The 27,416-nt window shown below is 39.0% G+C and overlaps 2 protein-coding genes across 2 annotated transcripts in view; one reads left to right on the top strand and one right to left on the bottom strand.

Moving 5' to 3' along the window:
* mtor (mechanistic target of rapamycin kinase) overlaps window positions 1-27,416 on the bottom strand; it is a 78,540-nt gene that overhangs the window by 32,093 nt on the left and 19,031 nt on the right. Inside the window, exons 22-30 of the mRNA XM_085345446.1 lie at window positions 26,225-26,337; window positions 25,727-25,889; window positions 25,240-25,332; window positions 24,762-24,908; window positions 24,165-24,307; window positions 23,668-23,830; window positions 22,598-22,743; window positions 4,124-4,199; window positions 1,587-1,726 (exon numbers count right to left, since the gene is read on the bottom strand). Coding sequence (XP_085201572.1) covers window positions 1,587-1,726; window positions 4,124-4,199; window positions 22,598-22,743; window positions 23,668-23,830; window positions 24,165-24,307; window positions 24,762-24,908; window positions 25,240-25,332; window positions 25,727-25,889; window positions 26,225-26,337 — 1,184 coding nt within the window. The remainder of the gene's footprint in view (window positions 1-1,586; window positions 1,727-4,123; window positions 4,200-22,597; window positions 22,744-23,667; window positions 23,831-24,164; window positions 24,308-24,761; window positions 24,909-25,239; window positions 25,333-25,726; window positions 25,890-26,224; window positions 26,338-27,416) is intronic.
* On the top strand, window positions 15,458-18,675 carry angptl7 (angiopoietin-like 7). Its single transcript, XM_085345208.1, has 5 exons — window positions 15,458-16,008; window positions 17,001-17,101; window positions 17,232-17,426; window positions 17,646-17,841; window positions 17,940-18,675. Exons 1-5 carry the CDS (start codon window positions 15,648-15,650, stop codon window positions 18,113-18,115), a joined length of 1,029 nt encoding a protein of 342 aa, XP_085201334.1. The 5' UTR covers window positions 15,458-15,647; the 3' UTR covers window positions 18,116-18,675.

The following is a 27,416-nucleotide window of genomic DNA, read 5'->3' as shown; positions in this document are numbered from 1 at the left end:
AAACTGTTTTAACTGGTACTTTTAAAGTATTGTAATATTATACTGGTCTTTCCTCGCCACATATCAAAAGGATCTTCTCATTCTAATGACATTTCACACAAAATGACTTTCCTGCCAAGCACATCTGGACAAAATGAAAAGGAAACTGACAAAAGATAATGTTTCTGTGACATCTGCAATTATTTATACATTCATTTGTTCTTACAGATGAACATCATCAGTGTACTGTTCCATAACAATCTGATAACAGCGAGTATCCCACCAAACAGATGGAGGTTCCTGTTGGGGTCAGGTGCATCCAACCAAGACTGATTCTGCATTAACAACAATCAAAGAAATGTCCAGTCAAACCAACTGCAGGTGCTTTAATGGCAGGGTGTTGGAAGAAGCTTAGATGAGAAAGGGAGGAAGGATAGGCAGAGAAAATGAGAGAGACGGGGCTGGATGGGGGTCAGTGAAATGAAGTTGTTTTCCATCTGCCTGGATATCACATAACAATGAAAGAAACAGGTACAACCTCAAGTAAACTAGCACATGTGTCTACAGCAGACAAATAGAAGTATATTTTGGCACTGTAAAATACTTTTAAAGGTGAAAACCAAATGAAATGAAAACGTGCACATGAAAAGTATGCCTAAAATTTGATAACTGGCTTTATTAGACAGGCAGACCTCCCCAAGAGGAACACATTCAGTGCCTTATATAGCTTTAAGTTCCAATTAACAATGAAAGCCACCTTAAAGCAGAGAAAAAACATGCTAAAATGACTCTATATACACAGATTATTTGCTCGTGTTGCATTCAGTCATCCTGAAATAACAGACTTTCGCAAAACTGACTAATGTCTACAGAACACAGAAGGACTCATTACTGCAGAATTATGGCAGCTAGACTTTCCTAATTCTAAAGGCTCCTTCCTTCAAACTTTCTAGACTAAACATTTGCTTAAAAGGTGTCCAACTCTCTAATAAGACTGTCAAAAGCATCAACTGCGCAATCTTAAATCACTTTTTGATTAGTACTGAGACCTTCACAATGTCATTGTGTAGCAAAACCTAACATTGGTCAACTGTTATATCATCTCTAAGCCCTACCCTGCCACACACAAACACAAAGCTCTATTTCAGCTGAATCATTCTCTTGTGGAAAGAATCATAGTGTGCACCATAATGACAGCTGGTTATATAAGCTAATTAACATCTGCTTTGCTTTTTGAGCTCTGTGATGATCAACATATTTCTATCCATCTTGTGATTTTTTCCCCTAAGTATGCTCTATCAAAGTGGGTGGCTATTATGGCGTTGAGGCTTTGCTTCAATGGTGTAGCAGCACCTCTGGCTTGTCCTGGGTGACTGTTCATGTGTTTTCTCGTAAAATGTCTTTAGTCAACTCAGAGGTATCAAATGAGAGACCTAATGTCAGGTCTCATTAGGAATATGGCTTCCTATGTATGTATGTGACCCAAGATAAAAAACAAACAAACAACAACAACAACAAAAAAAAACAGAACAAAGAACATATTATCACTGTCAACTTATTCTTATTTAGCCCTACTGAACTCATACTAGGTAAGATTAATAACATACCATTCTCCCAGAGCCTCTAAGCAGCGCATTCGCCCCAGGATGAGCTCTGGATCCTCTTTGTTCATGTCGATCTTCTTGTCATATGCTACCAAGGCATCTTCCCACTCATGTAGCTTCTCATACCAGGTGGCTTGGATTTCCTAAAAGATGAAAAAAATACAGTAGGATAGCGATTACAGAAGACATATCAAACTATAACACTGTATCATAATGTTTTGGGATTATGTGGGTTTTTTCGTGACCATTGGACAACGTAATAAAGAGTTTTGGAAGAGCAATCCTTTTTCCATCTACAGTACCTTACTGTGCTGTATGGCTGACATTTTCTACTTCAACAAGCAATCCTGGACCTGTTACATCTACCAATGACTTCCAGGACTTCTTTAGGGAGCCATGCACGAATGATTAAGCACACACTTTACTGTGAGGGTTCCTGAAGTGTATACTAATCAGGAAAACATTGCATTCTCCCATGGTAAAGCTTTCCACATGGTCAGCACATTAACAAAGGTCCAGAGTGAAACTCTTCTCACTGAGTCTTTACCAAGTTTTCACAGAGAAACAGAAAACCTGCTCTCTAAGGCAAAGAAAAGTCATTTTATATACAAATCAGGGAGGGCTGGTATCTAGTGAGTGGTAGTGTGTTGATTAGTTATAAAACTCAGATTATAAAATCAGGTGTGAATTCTTACAGGAGAGAAGACAGAGAAACTGGGAGAAAGCGCAGTGAGAGGAAACGCACTCAGTGATCTCAAGTCAGAGTCTATCCCTAACCTCTGCATTAGCCTATGGTTCACCTGCTTAACCCACTGAGCTATACCGGCTGCCATTGTAATTTTAAATTTATACCAATATACATTGAAGTGACAGTTGTATGAATATAGGCTTAAAGCCCAGACTCTACGCTTTGGTTTGAGGGCTTAAACAAAAATATTGCATTAATGACTGAGCAATGGCAATACTTATATATAGATCAAATTTAATCAGTCTTGTCTTCATGTCCAAGTTTTAGCGCAATTAATTATTAAAGTTTCTATTGTTTTCTCTTGGTGTGGAGATACTAATTCCCATTTATGATTTATGATGCTGCAAATATCCAATGACCTCAAAGGAAATATGATTTTGGGGACAGCCAATGCCAAGAAACTAATGGCAAATTACTCTAATAGGGAAAAAAGGCTTATTATAAATTTTTGGTTATTTTGGAGACAGTTTCAGACTCTATCCATGTTCACAACTGTTGCAATTAGTATAAATGAATCAGTAAATCATATCCCTCCAATAAATAAATAAATAAATAAATCCAAAATAAAAACAGAATAACACCAGTCTACTCAACTTATTGTCAATGTGCCTCAAGTGCCTGTCTGGCACATTCATTCGAGGAAAAAGGAAAAACCACAGTTAGTTAATGACGTAACTTTGGTAAAAGGGAGGGAGACCGATCCAAATAACCAAATGCTCTTTTCCTGTTATGTAACTTGTGTGGAAAATCAGTGTAATCATATCCAAAGCATGTCCACTCTGACAGTTATTTCATTTATTTTCAAATATGGATCGGGTCCATGTACGGAGAACATGAAACAACCGAGTTTCTAGTAACATTTAGGAGGTGTGGTGCTCTATGTGAACAGAAAAAAATCTGAAAAACAAAACCAATATTTTTCTACAATGGTAGAGTGAAAACAAAAGAATACAAAGCAGTTCATTTAACTTTTATAATGACTCATCCCACACAGGAAAAGCTCGTCATTAAGAGAGAAATATTGCTCCTTTTTTGTTTAGATGAAAAATGACATTATTTTGCATCATAAAAAGGGCCCAGTGGGCCCAAGAGTCATGTACAGCAGACAGACAAAGCAAGTAAAAATTTAAGAACATGCAAACCTCATCTTAATTAGACAAATGAGTCCATAATTCTGTCTCTTGCTGTAAACCCCTGATAAGTACAGCAGATGGCTTTTCCATATGCAGCACATTAGGATCATGGTGTTCTGGTGATATCTGCCTCAAACAACCATCACCCCCACATTAGAATAAGGAAAGGAAGACGTGCAGACAGAATTCCTAATACAATGTAACTCACTAAAGACATATTCAGTCCAAAACTGTTTGAAGAAATAAAAGGGTCTGAGTGTATGTGAATACTGGCCAGTATGGTCTAATTGATTATCCAAGAATTTTTTAGACTTACCAGATGTAAAGAAAGCAGTGGAGTTTATAGCAAATCAAGGCATGGGTTTACATCTTTATTATTATCGGAATCACATTTTTAAATGTGTAATGTAACTTTAACACCATGCTACACCTACATACTATGAGCTATTTTACTTGGACCAAATGCTCACATCTTTCTAAACCAGGAAATGCAATTTTTTTTTACCTAATTAAGTTGTGAACTGAGCCAAATTTAACAGATTGGATAACATTTTTACAGGGTTTGCAACAACAACAGTTGTCCAAGTGTCAATCCGAAAGAAAACCTGGGACACGTTTTTCCTTCTTTTTTCTGGTTGGAAAATGGAAAAAGTACTCACCAGCTCACCAAAATGTTTCATGGCATATTCCAGAACCCCAGATGCTGCTTCTGGCTGCTGCAGTTTATTGTTGATGCTGAAAGAAATGACAAAACAATGGCAAACTGTTAGGCCAATCTGAACACAAAACAGGGGCTTTCAGAGCTTTACTGTTAAGCATGAGGACATGCAGGTATTATCTAAAAAGAAAGACAAGGCAAAGGGACACCGTTTGGAAAACATGACATGGATGTATAAATCCCAATCACAGGAAGTGCCAGCAAAGACTTCTATGCTGCTTAATGAAGCTAATCAACACACTACCTCTCACTAAATCCCAGCTATCCTTAACACTAAGAAATGTGCTTTATCCATGATCCTAGAAGAAAAGCAGCTCACACAATGATGAGGTATTCTTATCCCAGCCAGCCATCAATGCATCCTTTCTCAATGCATTTTGGAAACGTTAAATAAATGTTTGATACTTTAATCAAAGTTGTTTATTGGGAAAACTAAAGGCACCTATTGACATGTGTCATGCTTGTTTGACAAAGGATGATTTCCTGTCAAGATGTCACAATTCCCGTTTGTGCGCCCACCGCTGACCCGCACTGCCATCACATCTGGAAACACTCATATGAACCACGAGTCTATTATACTTCCTCAACTGAGAAACCTGTGTGCAGTCACAGCCAATACATCTGTAAAATGTAGCTTTCAAAAAGTGCTGGTATGCAGCGAAATTCCTGAGGACAGCAAGCAAAAGCTGATGACAGGCATTAGAGCATGCATGTCAGAAATCTGCTTAGACAAAGGGTAAAGGCCAGAAACTGTGATGAAACCGCGCTGCGAGGGGTCATGCTAAAGCTTGAAAGGACCCGTTAGTGCAGACCTGTGTGATGATGGGTACAATTTTTAAAAAAAATAAATAAATAAATGTAGTAATCTGTTGCAGAAAATTACATTGATTGGATTTTAATGCACAATATTAATAAAACATTTAACTAAAAATGTTCATAAACATACCATAAGCATGGCATTATTAGATGATAAAGACCTGGCATTTATATGAAACATGTACAACAAGAACTGTAGTTTTAGCAAGTACTCGTCCTGTGTGATTCCAATTTATATATTTTTTCCTGACACTTGCAGCTGGGTTTGCAGTGAAACAGTGAAGGTCTCCCTTAGCATTAGTGCCTGCGCAGCAGTGATGAAGGCTGAGACGTAACAGTTATCTTTTATATAGCAAGCCTGCGTTTGTAGGTTGAAGAACTGCCACAAGACTAAAGCACGAGTTTGTCAATCATGAGACTGCTGTTTATGTCACTTCTAGGAGCTTTGTACGCTATTCACTTTGCCTTTAAGGTACCAAAAAACCACTTGGATAACCCTGCACAATGAAAAATTATGCCTATCCTGTACATTTAAATGCATCACCAAGGGCATCTTCACAAGTGTCCATATTTCAAGGAATCAAGACCACAGGATAATTTATCCATATTTGTGACAAGCCAGGAACTTTGAGCAAACATCAGTTAAATCCCCCAGTAAATGAGAACAGGCTGGATTTAGAGAGGTAGGTCTATCACGAATCAAACCAAGCAATCCCCTCGATCTTGCAGAACAGTGATTATTGTTCTTTGACAGACCTCACGAAAATCCCATTAGACTATGATTGCATAATATGAAAATAAGCTTCTTTTAAGTAAATAACCGTTTGTCTGTGACTCTCACAGAGCTTGATAGGGTGCCAGGCACTGTTGCAGTATCCCACGCTCTTAATTAGGCACAACTACCACCCAGTATTCTGAAGAATCCTGACATTATCACACAGGTATGTTGTATATACTTGTTGATTTTAAACCAAACCAAAAAATTACTTCTTCTGTTGTTTGTAATTTACTCTCAACCTCAAAATGAACAAAAAAACCTCAAGTCTCCATGTCCTACCTAACAGAAACAGATATGTTAAAACTGGCCAGATGTGCCTTTATCTGGGATGGCAAATCAGAAGGAGGGCTTTCACTCCTGCAGACCCTGGAGATTTCACTGTCCCTCAGTTAAAGCCATCTGGCTACCAGCTCCAAGCACATGCAGTCTAAATACATCCAGATGACAATGCTCACATAACATTCCTCTCAAGTAAAAAAAATAATAAATTATTAGCAAGCAGAAAATGTACTGATATCACTGTCAAACCCTCTCATGTGTGCAGGGCCCCAAGTACCACTTCCTAACTTTTTACACATTGCACCTTTGGTATATGGAGAGGTCACCAAAAAGTGCATGTGCTGAGGTTTGAGACTGTAAAGCTGTCAATATTATCGCATCTCACCAAGAAATTTTACCAATCTGGTGTGTAAAAATGAACGAGAAAGAAAGCTGATTGAAACTGTTGTTGTGTTGCTCTTCCACAAAAATGTACAAAGACATGTAAAACTAAGGATATACACCTACATTAAAGCCAAAAAGAGGTGCAAGTAATGAAAAAGATATTTTAAAAGAATCAAAGGATCATCATACAATCACTAAACACCAAGTAGTCCCATCTTAAATCGCATGAAATAGTTTTATTTTTGTCCAATCGCAAATTCACTCATTTATGTTGGTACAATAACAAACATGTAAAAACGGTGGAGCCTGGCAGTTTGCAAGATGATAATGATTCTCTTCTCTCTTATATCAGGACTGAAGAAAAACAGTACCAACAGTTCTGCCGTTACGCCCACATGATGATTAGGAATTTTCAAAGCCACTTGACTGTAAACAACAGAGCACTGTACCACTGCTAGAACTCTGGATAGCTAATATTAAAAAGAAAGTGGCTCATGGTTTGGCTGATATGCTGACCAGATCTTTTCTTGGAGTTCATTTCATAAGTTAATCCAGTTATTAAAAACAATCTTTCTGATTATCAAAATTGTCCAATTATTATTGAACCTACAGTGGCTGCAAAAGTATTCGGCCCCCTTGAACCTTCCCACATTTTTTCACATTACAGCCACAAACATGAATCATTTTTATTGGAATTCCACATGAAAGACCAACACAAAGTGGTGTACACGTGAGAAGTGGAATGAAAATCATACATGATTCCAAACATTTTTTACAAATGAATAACTGAAAAGTGGGGTGTGCGTAATTATTCAGCCCCCTGAGTCAATACTTTGTAGAACCACCTTTTGCTGCAGTTACAGCTGCCAGGCTTTAAGGGTATGTCTCTACCAGCTTTGCACATCTAGAGACTGAAGTCCTTGCCCATTCTTCTTTGCAAAACAGCTCCAGCTCAGTCAGATAAGATGGACAGCGTTTGTGAACAGCAGTTTTCAGATCTTGCCACAGATTCTCGATTGGATTTAGATCTGGACTTTGACTGGGCCATTCTAACACATGGATATGTTTTATTTTAAACCATTCAATTGTTGCCTTGGCTTTATGTTTAGGGTCATTGTCCTGCTGGAAGGTGAACCTCCGCCCCAGTCTCAAGTCTTTTGCAGACTCCAAGAGGTTTTCTTCCAAGATTGCCCTGTATTTGGCTCCATCCATCTTCCCATCAACTCTGACCAGCTTCCCTGTAGCTTCCCTTTTAGTATTCAAATTGTATCAATTTAAAAGTTCTAGGTGACTTCCTTCTCGAGTTATCGCATTCACAAAGCTGGCCTGTTCAGGCTGCCACCCACCCAGCAGGGTGACGACAATATCCTATCAGCCTTTTTGGCTGAGGGGTAACAAAAGAACAAAAAATTAAACTCTAAAGTGGCCTGGCTTTTTGGTGATGAGAGAGAGCATGATCCTTGAATAAATTGTAGACATTTTCCTCCTCAGAGGTTAATTTGTATGCAAACCTCGCGGAGGAAAAGAAATCAGACTTTATTACCGGACTCAATCAAATCTAATTAGGAAGCTATCCATTTGAGCCTTCCTGATTTCCATCCCTTTACTTGCCAGGTGCTCGATCTAATTCCTTAGTCTAAAAATACTGAAAACAAAGAGGACATTATTATGTAGTATTTGATTTAAAAATACTTTGTCTTTTACCTCTCTATTTAAAAATTTGAATCCTTCATGTGACTGATGCTAGCCAAACCAACAACTGCTACCACTACATGCACTGATGGAAAATGACACTGACTGACGGAGACTTTGTCTTGCCTTTGCGTCCAAACAACTGTTCATTTGTGGGGCAGCCAAAATGCAATCAATGCTCCCTGAAAGAAAGACCCTAACTATCGAGCATTATTGGTTTTGTTTTGGGGGGTTTCTCCATTGTGAAGATGAGAACACTACTTAAAAATAAACATTTCCCATACAAAGGACATTTGAAAAATTAAATGGATCTAAACAACCAAGATGAGCTAATTTCATAGGAAAATGTGTCAGACAGTAGGCAATGCTGCGTAAAGCCTAAACTGAAAACAGGAAACAAAAGTAATTTCTGTATTAAGATGTACTAAGAAAGAAAAATATGAATATAAAGCACTTGCAAATGGCACAGTAATTAACACTTGAAACCATAAAAGTTTGGAATTCAAGCAACACCAACAATGTTTATTGTCAGATCAAATACCTGCCCTTTATAAAAGTAGAATATTTAACAGGGCCATCCTAATAGTAGAAAATACTATTAACATGGCCAAATTTTGGACCATGAACTAATTTGTTTGTTTTGTCTTTCTACAAACCAACAGTCCCCTTCACAGACCAGCCACAGGAAAACATGAAATGATTGACACTGAAAGCTATTTTTACAACTCTACATTTTTTTATAGCAACATGATTGAATGTCAGAAAAAAAACTAACATTGTACTACTGAATCTTGACATCAGATGTTGACAAAGACAAGGGAAGAGGGTTTGTCTGAATAGCCACTTAGAAAAAGAACGACCCGTTACAAATGAAATATTCAAATAAACAGCGGGGAGGGAAAAAAGGGATTTGAATTACTGCGTAGACCTCATTAGTCTGACTTCAAAGCCAAACAATAACACTACTATTGATAATATTTTGATAGACAATATAGAAACTGAAAGTCAAACTTGTAATACATACAGAATATAAATCTTTCAGCATTGCACAATGGAAGTGATGACCAGCATGGCAAAATTAAACAAGGTCTTCTCATTCTCTGTGTTTGTTAAGCACCAGTGGTTGAGGTAAGCAAGGACGCAAACAAAGTGATTACATCATTCACCAGTTTTGTTCCGGACTGTCCTGAGACATGTATACTTCAACTCATCCTTGACACCATCTGACTAGCCTATTGTCTCTGTTGTTTCTCCAAAAACATCAGGACAAAAGGGCGGTTGTTCCATCACCAAGCAGATGTTGCACCATAGGGAAACACTTAGTGTCCCTTGACTTTGAAACAATTTATCTGAAAAGACAAAATTCTGCTCTATCGCTGTAAAGCTGAGGAGAAAGTTCAGTGATCACGAATGCAGCACTTGAAAAGAGGAAAGAAATATTTAATACTGGTTATTTAACAAATGCATAACTTTAGATGACATTTGAATGTTGTTTTTCTCTCTCCCAAAGCAAGTTAGGCGTGTGAGGGGGTCACTGAGGCATCGCCCAGAGAAACCATTGCGCCTATGTTTACGCCACATTATCACTACATTGGGACAATGATGCAGTATGCCTTCTCCTGGGTTTCTCACCTTCAGGTCAAAAGGTCAAAAAAAACAGAACGAGGCGTCTCCGGTGGCCCAAAACAGGCAAAAAAAAGCCTGACAGTTACCTCATTGGAATGCTGCTGTTGCTATGTAGACAAAGATATTTGTAAACATTGTTTTCTGCTGAACTACAAATTCAATTTTAATATATTTCCAATTAAATACGCCAGGTCTTCTACTTTTTTCTGTTCAGTTCAACTGAAACCAACTCATGCTGTAATTGATTTTTGTCCTAAACAATGGAAACAAGCATCGGGGGACAGTGATCTCATTTAAAGAGAAGGATTACACAACTTCTAAACAGCTAACTATTTATATACTTCATATGTACGCAAGTATGTACACAAAATCAGTATACGTTTAAGTAAGGAATCTATTATGAATAACAGATATGGTATTAATTATAGCCTATATAGCAAGTGGCATTTTTGGCTTTTTTTTTTTACTCACTTGTATACCCAAAAGCCAAAAACACATAATAATTGGCAAAAGATGAAAGAAGGGAATCTCTATACATTGGCACAAGTGGTTTTTGTTTTCTGACCTGCACCACAACTGTTTTACATTCCAGTGTCATGAAATGCTTCTCTGAAGCAATGCCACAAGGCCAACTGTGCATACACAAAGTACTATTCTTCCTAATCTAGCTTCGATCCCTCCAGTACTGTTTATCCTACTGGTTTTTGGGGTGGGTGAGCAGACAGCCACTGCCTGGCCTGCATCCGCTGTACGACAGCAGACGCCACCTGGTAGCCATCACTGGCTTAAGGCAGGGACCTCTTGATGGTCTGCCAGGGAATGAAGTCTGCCACTCTCGGAGCTGGAGGATACCCTGGTGCATACAGTGCCGCTCATTATGGAAAATATGGAAGAGTTTATTTTACTCCTATACGTGACCGGAGTTGGAGATCATTATCCACTGCATTATTTTGAAATTCAAATCTAGCTATAGCTCAGCTGCTTGCATTAAGTGTCCAGACATACCATTCATCTCGTGATTTTATAGCAGCTGCACTGTCAGAGTTGTCATTTCAATTTCTTTGCCATTTTTAGATTGTACTACTAATTAAAGTAGACTGTAAGGAAACACTAAGAAGTACTAAATATTAATAAAAGAGTGAAGAAAAAGTACTATTAAAGCAAATTGAACCTGCACTGGTGGATCTTAAAAGCTAAGATCAGAAATTATTTTTAGGGCATGTCTGATGATTGTTTTGTTAAAGACAACCTAGAGTGTGGAGCATACCCTAACTCTTATGATTTTCTCGACTCTCTGTGTTAACCTCCTAATCTATGCTTTCAGCTGTATACCAAGGCCTCAGCTATGGAGCATCAATATGAAGTCTGTTTTCAAATCTATAAATTTGGTCACAGACCCAACATTGATTAAACGTTTGTAGGGTTAAAACAAAGATATGATCCACTACAATATTTCAACATAATAAAAAAATAAAATAAAGTTTTTAAAAAAAAAAACTATTTTGACAGGAACATTCGAGTATCTCAAGCAAATTAAATACTTTCAAAATGGGCCAAACTCAAATCAAAATGTGGAGCTTCTGTGCTGACAGAGCTGACAAGTGGAAGGGGTTCGTAAAGATTATGCAATTCAAGGTTTTGAGATAGACGCTCTGGAATCCACTGGCTCGTGCTTTCACCTCCTGCCTTTCCTGTAACTGAACACAGAGTGCTCTGCTGACAGCTTGGACCCTGTGGTCAATGTTTAACTGCAAACTGTTCTTCCAGTGTATGTAGGGACACAAAAAGCATCTGTGAGCATGTTATGACACCCACGTACTTCTCACTCATCAAAGTCAGATCACTGCTGCAATTAGCACAGCAGGGTGTCCAACTCTTCTTAAACACCAAAGGCAAAATATCTGCTTGACGGAATAGACAGGCTTCCCACAGTAGTTATATAAAGTGAACAGCTCTAATAGAGTAGAGGCTTAGAGGCTTGCATTTTTTTACAGAGACCCTAGAGAGACATGGTTAAAGGGGAAGTGTTAGAAAAGGGTAAATGTTAAAAAGAAAGAAAAAAAGAAAGAAACAAAAGCCTCCAGCTGGATTTTCATTACTAACCCTGAATGACAAAGTCCAGGACCGAAGGAAAGTGATGCACTGCTGGAGTGAGAAATGACTCATGGAGCAGTTAGGGCAATGAGAAAATACAGGGAGGCAAATTATCCTAATTTTTCCAAAAGAGACTGACGCACATAAGTGTCTTAGGCTTAACATTTACATGGAGGTCAAGAGGCACTATGCATCATCAAATGCCATACTAGAAAGAAAAACAGAAACAAAAACAGAGCCACAGTGTTGCATTTAAAACAAATTGAATTTAACTATAACTACAGCACAAGTATGTGGTAGCTCAATTTAACCACAATGTTCTAATCTCTAACTATGTTGACCATTTTATACTGAAAGCAATCAGTGACACCAGTGACTGATATACAAAAAACTACTACAAAAATAATAGTTACAGAAAGTCGTTATTATTTATAAATGGGTGAAATTAAGAGAAAGATCATGTCTAGCATCTAATGAGTTCAGAATTTATGCAAAATTTTAAAACGTGCAGCAACTAAACATGAAGGCAGTCTAATATCTCATTACTCTTCTATAAAGTGCCTTATTGCTCCCACGTGTTCCTTAAAAATCAAAGAAAGGCAGCAAACTAAAAGCACAAATCGATATTCAACAGCAACATTGGGAGAATAGAAAAGAACAACCTAAAGAGAAAAATGCAAAGTTTTCTAAAAAGCAGACAAAAAATACTGAGGTAAGAGAATGCCTGGGGAAAATAGTCAAAAAACATACATCACCCTTTGACACGTGAGAGCAACAGATGATCACCTGACAATTATATCATATTTTGGAATTTGAAGAAAGGTTTTAAAAAAAATTTATTTGTGGTCCAAACCACAGTCCCGCGTGATAACAAAGTTGACAATGAGCAGAATGAGCTAAACTGTTTCCTTATTTGATCGTCTGACCAAAAGAGAACTGGGAAAGGACACACGCCAAACATTTGGAGGCTTTCTGTGTCCCTCCTGAAGCAAGAAACGTTTTCAGTGTGGTGGTGCGAGATTATGTAATAAAACCTCGCACCGCCACAAAGTGTCACATCTCATTTTAGCTCCATGTTTGTAATATTCCATTCACTCTATCTGCACCACAATTTGCAGCTTTATGCTTCCAGACTTTACAATTTATAAAATAGGAATTGGTCTTTGGTATCAAGTAAATCTTCTGCCTGTCTGCGCTCTGTTTGCAATGCTAATGTCCAGACATGGAGACAGCATTAAGTCTGGGATCCCTAAACTTTGTTTTCCCCAATATATAGGTATGTTCTTCATTTACATGAAAATTTAAATAAAATAAAATCAACAGACCATCATTCTTAAGCATCATTGAGTCAAATAGTAGCACTTCAGCACTGATTTATTGCAGCACTCTACTTAGAGGTAGATGCCCAGATAATAAAATTATAATTTCCCTTTATAATTAAATTTAAGGCAAACACAAGGGTCCTTAGATGTACAAAAATTGTACTTTAACATTGGTAAAGTATGATTATTAGCTGATGAACTTGTATGTCTTTTCCAGACGGTTCACTCCAGTCCATGTGGGGAAGGAAAAAGCCATAAAGTTCAAAGTAAGAACTCTCAGAAATGTCTCAGTTATTACAGCTCCTTCTATTTCAGCATAAAACACTTAATTTCTTTTGCCTGGTAATTATCATACATAACTATCACAGAAGGCATGCCTCATATACTATCTTAATGCCCATGAGCACGATCTGGCACCTCAAGAAACCCCACAAATACCCTTGAGGCTGCTTCCCAACACCTGTGTGTCCTGTAGGTTGGCAGGGATGGCAGCACATCAGGGAAGAGAGAGAAATTCCACAGAAACGGGACATAAAAGCGCCTCCCTGAGAGGCATTATTTTCAGCCCCATCCAGTGACTGGAATGTTAGAAATTTTAAAAGACAAACCAGAAGCAGGAGTTTTGCAAACACTGTTATTAAGTCAGGCAAACACACCTCATTCAGCAGCAGGCTGTATCTAGTGGTTCAACCCGCAAAGCACGGGTAAGACTCGCCGGGTAAAGAGTTTGTACCCTCCACAAATGCACTGAAAATCCAACTCCCAACTGTAATGCTCATGTTAAGGTGTGCAATACTGTGACATCATCACAACCCAAAACTCATTATACTCACGCATGATGCATTCAACTTGTTGTCTTCAACAACAGGTATCAAAGAAAAAAATCAAAAGGAAAAAATAAATAAATCCCTCTTTCCTGAAGAACTGATAGCGACAAGCATAAACTGTAATCCTCCACTCATCCCTGGCAAGTCGCAACACTGCCTCTCCCTAAGCCCTGTTCTGCCAGAGGTTTCTTCCTGTTAAAAGGAGGTTTTTCCCTCCCACTGTTGCCAAGTGCTTATTCTTAGAGGCTCATCTTATTGTCTGGGTTTTCTCTCTATTATTGTAAAGATAAAGCATCTTAAGGCGACCATCGTAGTGATTTGGCGCTACATAAATAAAATTTAATTCAACTAAATTAATCCCTTAGGTAATTAACCCACATGCTACACAGTATGCATCTACTTGACACCAGACTTTAACTGAGCTGAAATATGCTTTTAATTATTGTTTCTAATTTAATACAGAAACCTAATCCAGACTGCATGTTTGACTGATTGTAATGTTTCCTGTACTTTCTAATGCTTGATGAGTTTCCATATCTACAAGTTGAAAACATACCTAAAGGCATGGAATTGATTAGTGAAGTGAAAACACAAGCACGCTGCCCCTTCTGCTGATGATAAAAGCCATAACAGTATGACTTCATCTTTTTGTTCTGTTGTTCTTTGGTGGGTACACCATCTAAACTTATTTAAGAAATACGCTGCATATGTGATGGCAAAATGTTAAGCATTTACACATGTAGACAAAATACTCCCACTATTCCACCTGCCTTATCCTAAACATTTCTTCCAGCTTTTACTACAAACTGTAGTTGATCAGATTTTATCCTGAAGGTTTTCCCCTGTATCAACACGCCTTTGAAATCTGACACTGAAACCCGCTTGGCATTAACATCTGCCATGTGCCAAAAAGGGTAGCACGAACAGAACACTTAACCTACAATTAAGAATGCTTAGTGACTTCAACCCTCAAGGATATCGTAAAAACTGTCATTAACATAAAGTGTTTTAAATGTGGGGAAGAAATTACCTACAGATGTACTAACGTTTAAAACAAGTATTCAAATGTTTTAATCTCATTAGTGTATATAGCTGAATAAATTAAAATCAAATGTAGTTAAATCTTTTAAACAGTCTGCATTTCCAGTTAAGCGCCGCAGGTTCAGACAGTAGCGTTGTTTGTTTGCCCAGGTCCTTATGTGGTTCTTCCAGGCAAAGGGAATAAAAAAATGACTTCCCAGAAACATTTAACACCTGACAAAGCAAGTGTGGCAAAGCTTCCCCAGTATGAGTGAAAGTAAGATGAGGGGTGAAGTAGAAGGGTGCAGGGGGGAGGAGGAACGTGAAAGGTCCTCCACCCTGAAGGTTGGAGAGGGTCAGTGAAAGGGGGGAGAGGGGGAGGACCCATACAATATTTAAGATGCTCAAGCAGAGGAGGGCTTCACTGAGGTAATACGACAGCCTGAGTGAGCAAGTGGTCAAAGGAGAGCTCCAACTCAACTGGACAAAACTTCAGATAGCTGCAGTGAGCTTGCATCTTTTTCGTATTCCAAGAGAGAACCATTTACAGAGAGAGATTCTTTTTTAGCGGCAACCAATCAAAACACCCAGAGGCTGCGAGAAGATCCAGAACTTTGACTTTTAAAAATGGCAAAAATCTATTTGAGTATAGTTGTTTTAGAGGTTGCACTGCTCTTGCTTGCAGAGACATGGGCTCAAAATCTCAGGAAGAGACAGGCGCTTCCAAAGCCTTCCAAGGGTCAGTGCTGCGACGAGGTACGCTCTCTCAAAGTTCAAGTGGCCAATCTCACCAGCCTCTTTGAGGAGCTGAGTCGCAAGCAGGAGACAGACATGAAGAAACTTGTGAAGCAAATACTAGATCTGGACCAGCAGAGCCGACAGCAAGACGTCCGAGTCACAGAGGCAGAGAGCAAGTACTCTGAGATCAACAACCGTGTGGAGATCATGCAGCTGCAAACCGCACAGTCTGCTCCTAAGACTTCATCGGGTGAGTATTAACACTCCATCATCTGGAGAGTTTGACCATACTGTCTCTATACCCTAAAACAGATGCTATGAAAACGCTCATTCTTGCTCTTATTTCTTGTTTCAAATACCAAATTTTAAACAGACACCTTTCACCTCTCAACATTTCCAGACAGTATAAGTTTGGTTTTGAATAGTATCATTTTAATATATCATAAAAGCTTCTTTTAATTGGGAAGGGTGCTCATATTTAAAAGTAGACAAAACAAAGTCACTTCACTATAAACTATTCTGCACACATTATCATCATGTATTTATTTTTGCTGCAAAACACTATAATCAGCCTTTCAGGATCTGAGACACCTGCTGTGAATTAGTCGTGAGGGAAATTACAGTGCCGCACTTCTCTGAGCTGCCCCACAGTACTAAAAACCAATCATTTAGAGCTGCACAATCCCATCTGCAGGGTTGTCAGTAATGAGCTCCATCAAAGCCACATCATATCCACCGTTCAATTCGACTTCAACACACCACTAATCAGCACTGGCTGCCGCGGAGCGGTTAACCAGGCATTACGTCGTTTATTATTTCAGGTTTTACTGTGTGGTCTAAAGGGACCGCATTCATGTCATTGGCAGAGAGAACACACAGACCTTTGTAAAGTAAACAAGAGAACAGAACAGGAAGGGCTGCAGTGATTAGAAGTGGAAGGTTTCCATATCTTTAAGTTTTGGCTTCTTTGCTCCACCGTAATCTTAAAGGCATCACTATACTGGGACAGGAGTAAAAGGTGCAGCTATGAAAAACTCTCAGCATGCTGTGCATGTCTCATTCTTCTTTGATCTATTTTTCTTTTGGGGCGTGGGGCGAAAAAGAAAAGTCTCTTTTTTTCTCTGTCCAATTCCTCAGATACCCTGAAAACTGTAATTTATAGGTATCACATGTTTTAAAAACTATGAAAGCTCATGGATCTGCATATGGTTTTAGCATAACTTGGGATATTCCTTTTTCCAGAAGCCATATATGACTGTGCATCACTCTACAGCAAGAACTACAAGATCTCTGGCGAGTACAAGCTGCCTAAAGATGAGTTTCTGGGAACACCTGAATTCACCGTAAGTTTCAGCACTCTTGCATGTGGGTTGTTTTTTCTTTCTTTTTTTTTTGGGAGGGGGGGTGGGTTATCAGAGGCTTTTTTCAGCTTTTTGAAAAGCCAGCTAAATTACAGCCTTTGTTTTTTCCCAGCTCTTCTGTGATATGGAGACAAATGGAGGTGGCTGGACTGTGATTCAGAGGCGAAGTGTTGGCCTCACATCCTTTAACCGTGACTGGAAGCAGTACAAACAAGGATTTGGATCCATCCGTGGAGACTTCTGGCTGGGCAATGACAACATCTTCCGCCTAACAAGGCAGCCAAGTACACTTAGGATTGATATGGAGGTAAGTGTTGGGACCATCACGCAGGAGAGCAAGAATACATAAACCATGTAAAAGCCACTTCATGGCTAAAAGCAAGAGGGCATAAAAATCACTTTACACCATACTTGAACTAGCAATAAATCAAACTAATTCGAAAAGACATTAGACAGACCACAAAAGCAAATATTCTGTTTCTGTCACTGTCATTCTCTAAATCGTGTTATATGTTTTCCAATGCAGGACTGGGAAGGAGAAAAACGCTATGCCGAGTATGGCTTTTTCACAGTCAGTAATGAGCTCAACAGCTACAAGCTCTTCCTTGCCAACTACAGTGGAAATGCTGGAGACTCTCTGCGGTACCACAACAACACCAACTTCAGCACCATGAACAAAGACAATGACAAATGTTTGGATGACTGTGCAGCCCGACGCAAAGGTAAGACATATGAGAAAATCTTACAAAACCAATCCAGTCGTCTACAGCAGATAAGAAAGGCTGTTATGTGCTGCCATTAATCCAATTCTTACTTCCAGGTGGGTACTGGTACAACTGCTGCACTGACTCAAATTTGAACGGTGTTTATTATCGCTACGGTAATCACATAAAGAACCAAGATAAGAACCAAGATGGGATCACTTGGTACGGCTGGCATGGACCCACCTACTCCCTCAAGAAGGTGGAGATGAAGGTCCGACCAGTTAATTTTTAGTCATAAGTGTTTCGGCTGTTTTTTCTGGATCAAGATCATACGCATGAATAAAGAGAGTTCTCAATAATACCCGTTTAACTGTTCTACCAAACTGTGGCTTTTCCTGGACTGCGAACGAAGTGATAAGGTTGTTTGTAATGGTTTGGCTCGATTTCAGTCAGATGAATGTGTAATGTTTTTCTCATGTTTTGATTGTAAATTGTAGTTAATTGTGTGTATTTATCAGATATAAGATATTTTATTTTTTAAAAGCTTTCCTAGATGCCTTTTCAACACTCCCCCCTGTGGGTAACTGGAATTTTATTCTTTCAGTCATTTGTCTTGAATGCACTTGGGATGTATTTTCAGTTATAACAAGCAAGGACCATTGGAAACTTCTAATTCATCTATAAATCTTTAAAGACTGCCAGACTACCATTTGTTTGTGAGCTGTTGTGAGGGATTGGTCCTATCAATGATGCTCCATTTCTTTTTCTTCATTCACTTCAAACAATAAACCTTCATGATGAAAATGTGTGATTTGTAAAATGTGTACAGTTCTGTAATTATGTTCTTTTATGTGGTAGAAAATAAAAAATATTTTTTAAACATAGAATTCCATGTCAGCCTATTCATTCCTTCACTCAGCAAACAGCATAGGTATTCTGACAAACTCGAAGAAGTCGAGTCGAGTCAAGGTCTTATGTCCACTCGTGTCCAATAATGGCTACATATTTGCCTTGAGCCACCGACCTCTGACTTCTGACATCCCAGCTAGAGGTCCCATGCCACCTAACCCAAACAGATGAAAGAAGACTACACAACTACACACCCACACTCCATTTAGTTAAATGCCTTTAGCTTTCTTACCATGACAACAATAACATCATTTGGTTAGGATAACAAAGATTTTTTTGGATTATACCGACTGAGAGCTAGCACGGCCTACACAGGCTCAGTCTTGTGATTACTCAGAATCATAACAATAGCATGACAGATTCCTTTAACAAGGTGAAATATTCGTCAGGGTAAACATCTAATTAAACCTGGACATTTATCTTTTCCCTTCAAATGAAATGGCCATACTAGAATAAAGGTCGCTTAAAACAAACAAGGTCTATCTATTTTAAGGGTTAGAATGTGTTTAAGCATGTGGCTCCACCACAAAAGATAACCTTAAACAGTGGTGAACTATACCACAATAAGAGGCCAGTTACTATTGACATAAACATTGTTGCTCTAGGAGGAATTCTAATGTTTAGCACGTTCTATTTAAGAAAGTCGCTTCAATAAATAGATTTTTTTCCTATTTTCCTAGGGGATTTAAACTTCAGTGACAGGTCTGCCAAAAGTGTTGTTTAATATTTAATGAAGACAGCTCCTTCAGCAAGATTTCACTCGATTTTTTCTATTTATTTTTTACCTGAAATGCAGATTTTATGTTAAGGTAGAACTACAGGCATTTCATTGTGTACTTCTCAATTGAAATATAGGGATTGTGCAATAAATACTACCTTTGGAAAAGCTGTGTTTTCATCTTTTGAATGTGATGGCAGTAAAATGTCTCAAAAGTTGGGGCACAGCTATGTTTACCACTGTGTAAAATCCCTCTTCTTTTAACCAGTCAAGTTTCTGGACTCTTAGGCGAGACATGTAGTCTCACTCATGTCTCACTTATAAATATCATGATGCTCCAAACTGTTTTTAATTGGTGAAAGGTGTGGACTGCAGTCAGGCCAGTTCAGCACTTGGACTCTTCAACTATGAAGCCATACTATTGTAGGATCTCCTGTATGTGGTTTAGCACTGTCTTGCTGAAATATATAAGGTCTTTCCTGAAAAATCTGTTGTCTGGATGGGAGCATATGTTGCTCTAAATCCTGTATGCACCTCTCAGTGTTGATTTGCCTTTCCAAATGTGCAAGTTGCCAGTTTCCTAAACATTATTGCGCTCCCATATCATCAGAGATGCAGGCTTTTGAATTCTAAATGAGCTTTGACCCAGAGAAGACATAGTTTCTGGATCATGTTCACATATTGTTTCTTTTCTTCATTATTGCAGCTTTAACCTGCATTTGTGGATGAGGTGGACTGTGATCACAGAGAATGATTTCTGGGCCTGAGCCCATACAGTGATTTCCATCACAGAATATTGATTTTCAGTTTTGTCCCTTGTGCACAGTTTTCTCCATGTTCTCTGGATCATTTCTACTGGAAATGATGAGATTGGTCTTTATAATTTCACATCAAGGAAGACAAATCTCAAATTGTTCTATAATTCATAGAAACTGTTTGTTTTTTGCAGATTGTTAAACCTCTGCCCATCTTTAATTCTGAGGAACTTTGCCTCTCCAAGATTCATGCCACTGACCTGTTACCAATTAAACTCATTAGCTGCAAAATATTCCCCCACCTCTTTTGCTCTAGTAACTCTTACTTTTCCAGCCTGTTGTCGCTCCCATCACAACTTTGAGACATGTTTATCGAATTAAAAACAAGCTAAGATTTTTAATCAAACAGTAAAATGTCTCAAAAGATTTGATATGTTTTCTATGTTCCATTACAAATAAAATAAGGGTTTGTGAGATTTGCAACTCACAGCATTCTGTTTTCGTGAGACTTTACATAGCATCCCGACATTCTGGAATTGGAGTTGTGCATTATACTCGATACTTTTATTACTATTGCCTTGGTTGGACCATAACCCAAGAGGGTGAAAGCGCAGGGAGAGACAACACAGGTAGATTAAAAGTTACCAACCTGAGATGATGATGACATCTCTTTATCCTAATCCAAGTCCATCAAAACTTCCCAGTGGAAGAAAAAAAAAAAAAAAAAAAACTAGACCATCTTGCAGGGGGATCAAATGCATTATCCCTGTCAATATACCTGACTCAGGGATATAATGCAGTACCATCTACAATATGACAATTATTTAAGAATTACTTCATTGTTACATGAGTACTTATTGCTCAAGAGTCACCCCAAATGTATTTGTAAACTCTAACTATTATGCTGACACAATCTGTCTGCAGAAATCCGGACAGACAAACATACCGTATAAACACCTGTCAAAGTACTCTAAACCAGTGTCATGGTTGTGCCCCCTATAAGACACACGATACGCACGCAGACTCACAAGGTAAAAACAAACCCAGCTAAGCTAAGCTACTGCAGCTGGTATTAACAAACAAAAGCCACACTGGCTGGGTATCATAAGATGATATTTTACCTAACATCGTGCAGTCTTTTGTGCATCTCAACAACATGCTACGTTTTATTCAAGACTCAATTTCCAAGCATTTCCATGGTACCCATAACACTAAGGCTACAGAAAAATTACCAACACATGGTTTAGATGCAACAATGCCTGGCCCCTACTGTTACAACTATGACAGATCAACCAAATGTATATGTATTAGCACTTATTAAGCACTTATCTCCAAGATACACAGCTTTCTTTTACCCCATTCTACCAAATAATGACAAATTCAATATTTTTTAATACATAATATTAACAAATCCGAAACAAAGACTATCACATGATTCACATATATTAACACTGCATGATAGACTTCTACAAATAAATGCAAATTGCTAAATTAGCAGCATTCCTCTCTTGTTAGGAATAAAGGGGAAAATGTGACAAGTTTCCTGGCTATATTCGATACTTCTGTGCCTACTAAGAACATAGTCAAACCACAAATTAATTCTGTGGATTTTCTAAAAATCCCTCACACATCATTTGTAGCGGTCACAGATGTATTACCATAAACTAACTATTTTAACTGAATATCCATATGAAAGAATGAAATGATCAGTTCCAATGTCACTTACAAACACAATGACTCAGGCACCGAAACGGCTATGACAAAACTCCTTGTCATCAAAAAGTATGCATCAGATATGAAACATATTTTTCCCCTAATACAGCCGCGACTCAGTAAAAAGAGGTTTTCGCAGTGCTTTCTGCACACTAGCGTCTAGATCTTTTATGGGAAATCCTGGAGAGGTGAGAACCAGATGGGGATATTGAAAACACCAGAGTGCCGGCTTCCATCATTCATCATGATCAAGGCTTCTGAGAAATTGAAAACAGGCCCCAGAGAAACACAAGTCCAGACACTCACAGATGAAAAGGAGGCAAGCTTCCAATTAGATGCCTGCAAAACAGATTTTTCCATGCAATGCCAAAGGCGTAGAAATAAAGAAAGATGAGAAAAGGGGATGGAAAAGTTGACAGAAGATATCAAAGGCTTGTGGGAGAGGAGGATATGCTTAATATATTTTTTCTTTATTTATTAGATTGAAAAACTGACTCCTCGAGGGTGGTGTAATGTTTGTTCTAAGCAATAACCTACTGGGCTGAGGACCTGTTAAATTACACAAACAAAAAAGTTAAGTGGACCATGACATGCTTTTTTAATTACCCTATTCAGGTAAGCTGTGGCTGTTATTCATAAAAATAACACATTCATTTCTGAGCTTTTTCACACCTCCTACCTGATAAGAGACTCCAGGATAAGGGGGGTTGGTCCCTTCTGAAACTCCAGCTCTTTGTAATGCAGTGCCTTGGCATAGGCACGGCATTTGGCAGCTCTCTCACCGAGCAGCACAATGCCGTTATCGTCTCTGAGGGGCAGAGGGCCCTGGAAAAGGAAATTGTACATAATAAATAACTCTAAATGACAATCATTCCACTGGCTCTGCTTATCTAACTATGAAGAATACATCATTCTTCGACGGTGGGCTCGTTGCCGAGGAGCATATTGAAACTGAAATCACAGCCCAACCACAACATTCACAGTCCTTAATGTAACAGCATCATTATTATTATGCCAAGTTTAAAGTTCCTATTTTATCAAAAGGTTAACACATTTCCGTGTTTCTGGAGTTAATCTTTTTCTTACTGTTATATAATGCTGCATGCGACTGTGCAAATAAGTAGATGAACAAATAACAGCATAATAACAGATGTCTCCACATCTATATCTGCTGCAGTGCTTATCTTTTCTGGAAGAGACATAAACTGATAAAAAGCGAATTAAATTTTGTGATGTTGATGGCAGAAATAATTAAGTTAACCAAATAAAATATCTGTATTATTTTCACAATGAAAATTAAGTTCTAAAATGCTGTGAGAAGAATATTATCTCAACATCATAAACACATGTGCAGTGGGACTGCAAAAGCATTTATTTTTCACACTTTGTGTTGTGGATTAATTTAAAACAGATGAATTTCCATTTATACTTCTCAATTTAGACCGATATACACTGACGCTATAAACATTTAAAATCAAATTAAGAATACGACTAATTATTTGAGCAAGAGTTAAAAACATTAAACCTACTTTGATTTTTGAGAGACATTTTTATTACAATCTTTAACAAAGCAAAACCTGATTGATGAAGAAAAAAATACTCTGGCTAATATAAAAACTTTGAGGATTAGAATTTAGTTTTGAAAATGCTGTTTGAGAGTCCGTTCACATCTGCAGGGACACTAAAAACATGTATGTCTAAACAATAGCACAGCTATTAGTTTAATTAGGTTATCAGGTCACTGCTAACCTTATCGCTGTGCTCCATGAACTCTGCCAAGTTGAGCAAAGTCTGTGTGACCTCAGCAATGTCTTGAGATGTGAGTGCCAACTCAATGCTGCGGATCAGCTCATCCTGCTGGTCCTCACTCAGCTCAGACCAACATGAGAGGAAAGCTGCATTGAACAAGTCTCTGGGGTCAACAAAAACAACATATTGCCATTAAAACAACATTAAAATATTCAAGTATTTTGCAGTAGCGAGATCATTCTAAAAGTTGTAAAAATGATCACAGAATAAACAGGTATTTGTGATTTTACACAGCTTTTTTTTTTTTTTTTAGCATTTTAGTAACTCTGCTTTTCATACAGCTACATACAGTCACCTTTGACATTGTCAAGTTTGACCAGTTTTGCACTACTGATAACTGAGAATGTTTTGGCAGTAGTGACTGCCCAAAACTCTATGCAAAGACAGAGCTTCAGATTTTATGTACATGCTTCATAAGGAATTATGTTTGCATTTACCTGGCAAGAGGGATGTAGGTCTGAGCCAGTGACCAGCACGAGCGCAGAGCTGGGGAGGATGACTCTTTGAGCAGGACAACACTCAAGCGCCTCAGCCACTCCAGCCAATCATCTTTGGACACCTTCCTGGCAGCTCCCCAAGCCTTTCCAGTGTCAGAAATCATCAATTTCAGAACAAATATGTGGACGCAAAGTTTTCACATGTAATGTGTATGGGATAATCTGACTATAATGTAAACTGTGAGATTTTTTTTATTATTATCTTGATGATGGTAGTGAAGAGCGCTGTGTAATTTATCGGTCCACAGGCCAGTCTGACACCACTCTGTAAACTATCATCAAATCAGCAGGTAATCCTTTGTTTTCTGCAGTCAAATATATGCACTGATTGTGGTGTTCTGCTCATATGACGACGTTGTTCCATTAATTTATCACCAGTTTGTTGACTCATACATCCTGACCACAATTGAACTACGGCTTTCAGCACTGCTTGCTGTACACAAATGAAACACCTGCAACACTGCCACCGATATAAACATTGGACGTGTGCGTGTCTTTAATCATGGGGGGAAAAAAATGCCAACTGTTCCTTCCAACCTTCTGGAGTGCAGTAGTGCTGACGTGGAGCTTCTTCATAGGCCCCGCCTCTACTGGTCCGCTGACCAAAGCGTCACCTTGGTTACCACGAACCTGGCGATGCTGGAAAATTAGAGGGTCTTCTTCCTCCTCTGCCAGAGTATAGCCCTGATAGGCACAAAAACAAACATAAACAAACACATGCAGGCCACACACATGCGGGCCACACACATTCAAACTGTTGAGCTGGGCCCCAAAACACGTTTTATGAAAGTAGAAGTGCATTTCCTTCCTGAGGGACTGTTGATAAACAAGACATGGTAATGACTTGCTTATGGTGCACTGAATATGAAATGTTTATTTATACTTATGTAATTTATTGCCAGACCACCTTGTGCCCTGTGAGGTTATGAAATAAAAGACTGGCAGCTCACAGATAATCTACGAGACATGTGTGAAAAATGTGTAGTAATAATCTGGATTTACTGGCGAGCCATACCTTGACAATCCGACATATGAGTATGTCGTAACGCTGGTGGTTGATCCTGTGCTTTAGCATCACTTTATTCACCATGGGGATGAAGATCTGGTACTGAAAATAAGAGGAGAGAGGAAGGATAAACATAAGGGTGTATGTGTGTCTGGAGACCGCTTTCCCTTCACCATAAAGTAAATAACTGGGTGTCTTGCACTTGTTTCTAACCTTCATGAACCTCAGATCAAAAGCTTCCCCTACACATTAACGACACGGGGTTTGAGGGATAAGGGAGGGGAAAGCTTGAGAGGACAGGCAGGGGTAAATGTGACCTCATCCGCTCCTGTAAACACCACCCCATGCTGCGTAATGGTCAATGACATCAGCAGTCTGGCAGGAAGTAATAAAACTAGGGGGGGCAGTGCATGTGAAGCCAACAGTAGGAAGACTGGAAAAGTACAGTTAATAGTATCTACATCTAAAAGACAGCCCGGGGGACAGCTCTGGTTACCTTCTTGCCCAACTGGAATACAAGTGAGGACAGGGTGTCCATGGAAGTGGAACGCAGCTCTGGAGTGGTGTCAAGTGTCCGAACGATCGGGTGGATAATGCGTGAAGCGTAGTCTGTGAAGTCCAGGGACTCTGTCAGTCGGTCCAGTGTCTCCAAGGCAACCCTGAGCCACAGAGGAAAAACAAAGGATGCTCAGCTTTACTGAAATGTTTGTAGGACACAGACTTAGATACACAGCCTGCTCCGATAGCCAAGAAGTCATGTGAAAAATCTGACATCGCTGCCAGATGGATTCTTTAATAAAAAACATACACATAAAAATGTTTAGCTTTGTTCTTTTTTCCTCTCTTTTAACCACAGTGATGGTCTAATTTTAATTTCCCATTTCTGTGGTGACATCAGATTGATGCTAAATACATTTTTATTTGCAAAATTAAGTGAGAATGACTTTTATTATCACACTAGATTTCTCACTAAAACTACGGGTGTAGCGTTTACTTGCGCGCCTGCAGGGGCACATCAGGGGCATCAAAGAGCTTGACAATGGGAGGCAGCAACAAGTGGAGGTAGTCATCTAGGTTGGCACCAAATAGCTGGATGGCATTGAGTAGCTGAAAAGGAGAGCACACATTCCTTAATTCCACATACTGCAGCACTTAAACATGAGTGGCTTTAATGAGCTTGTAAATGGTTTTCTTCAGGAGCTCTGAAGGGAAAGTCGAATGGCATTTTATTTCAGCAAGGTGCTGGCACACAAGCCAGCCGTCCAGGAAATCTGTGTATAGCTGTTAGCGAATAAGTGAGCATGAATCTGTGCCTTCACAGGATGCAAATCATAAAGTAAAATATGAACATTACATTAGTGGGTTTTGGGGGGGGGGTTTTAAACATCAATTTTACCTTCCTTAAAATTGATGTTAAGTTTCATGACGTACCTCTGCGTGGGGCTTTTTGTCAATTTTAGATTATTAATCTACATTTCACCAATGACTGTATATCTTCTATTATTAGTGAGTACAGCCATGTTTACTGCATACAAATTCCAACATTAACTAAATGGCATTTTTTGAGAAAGCCTCACAGTGCCTTAAGGTAACAGTAAACATGGTGCTGTGTGGCGCATGTGCACACAGGCTTGGTGGCTACATGGTGGTCTTAAAGGATGACGTCTATTGAAAGCATCAAAAATACCCCAGCCCCCCAATACATACCATGACCGCCTCTGCTTTTCCCCCCACTCTCCAACCCCATGTCTAAAGTGCACACGGCGAGACAGCAGGAAGTTGAGTTGGAGGTGTACAACTGTGTGCATGTGTGAGCCTAGAAGGGTGGGGGTGGAGCTCAGGGGAGAAGGCTTCTTGAAATGATGGAAGTATGTTTTTCTTCACCTCTTCTGTAGACAAGCGGGAAATCTGATTCCCACTCCCCTCATTTCATGACCCCCATGCTGCGCTAAAGATCAGGCTCCAGACACAGACCTGAGTTACAGACAATCCAGATTGTGGGCTGCTGAATTATACTATACTACAGACTTTGAAACTAAACAGCACCAGAGAAGAGAAGACTAGATGACTGTGCTCCGCACGATTCTGTGTTTGTGGTCTCCCCGTAAATCGTGATTTAGGGTTTGAGGGAAAACCCTGACAACTACTGGCTGCCGCTGCTGAAACAGGAGAGTGTGTTACTTATA

This window comes from Diplotaxodon limnothrissa, linkage group LG20 (assembly GCF_057381915.1).
Source record: "Diplotaxodon limnothrissa isolate DT_005_m linkage group LG20, D_limnothrissa_male_GT1.1, whole genome shotgun sequence".
Taxonomy (NCBI): domain Eukaryota; kingdom Metazoa; phylum Chordata; class Actinopteri; order Cichliformes; family Cichlidae; genus Diplotaxodon; species Diplotaxodon limnothrissa.
Note: the sequence above shows the minus strand (reverse complement) of the source record. Positions and strands in the feature narration are given on the sequence as shown.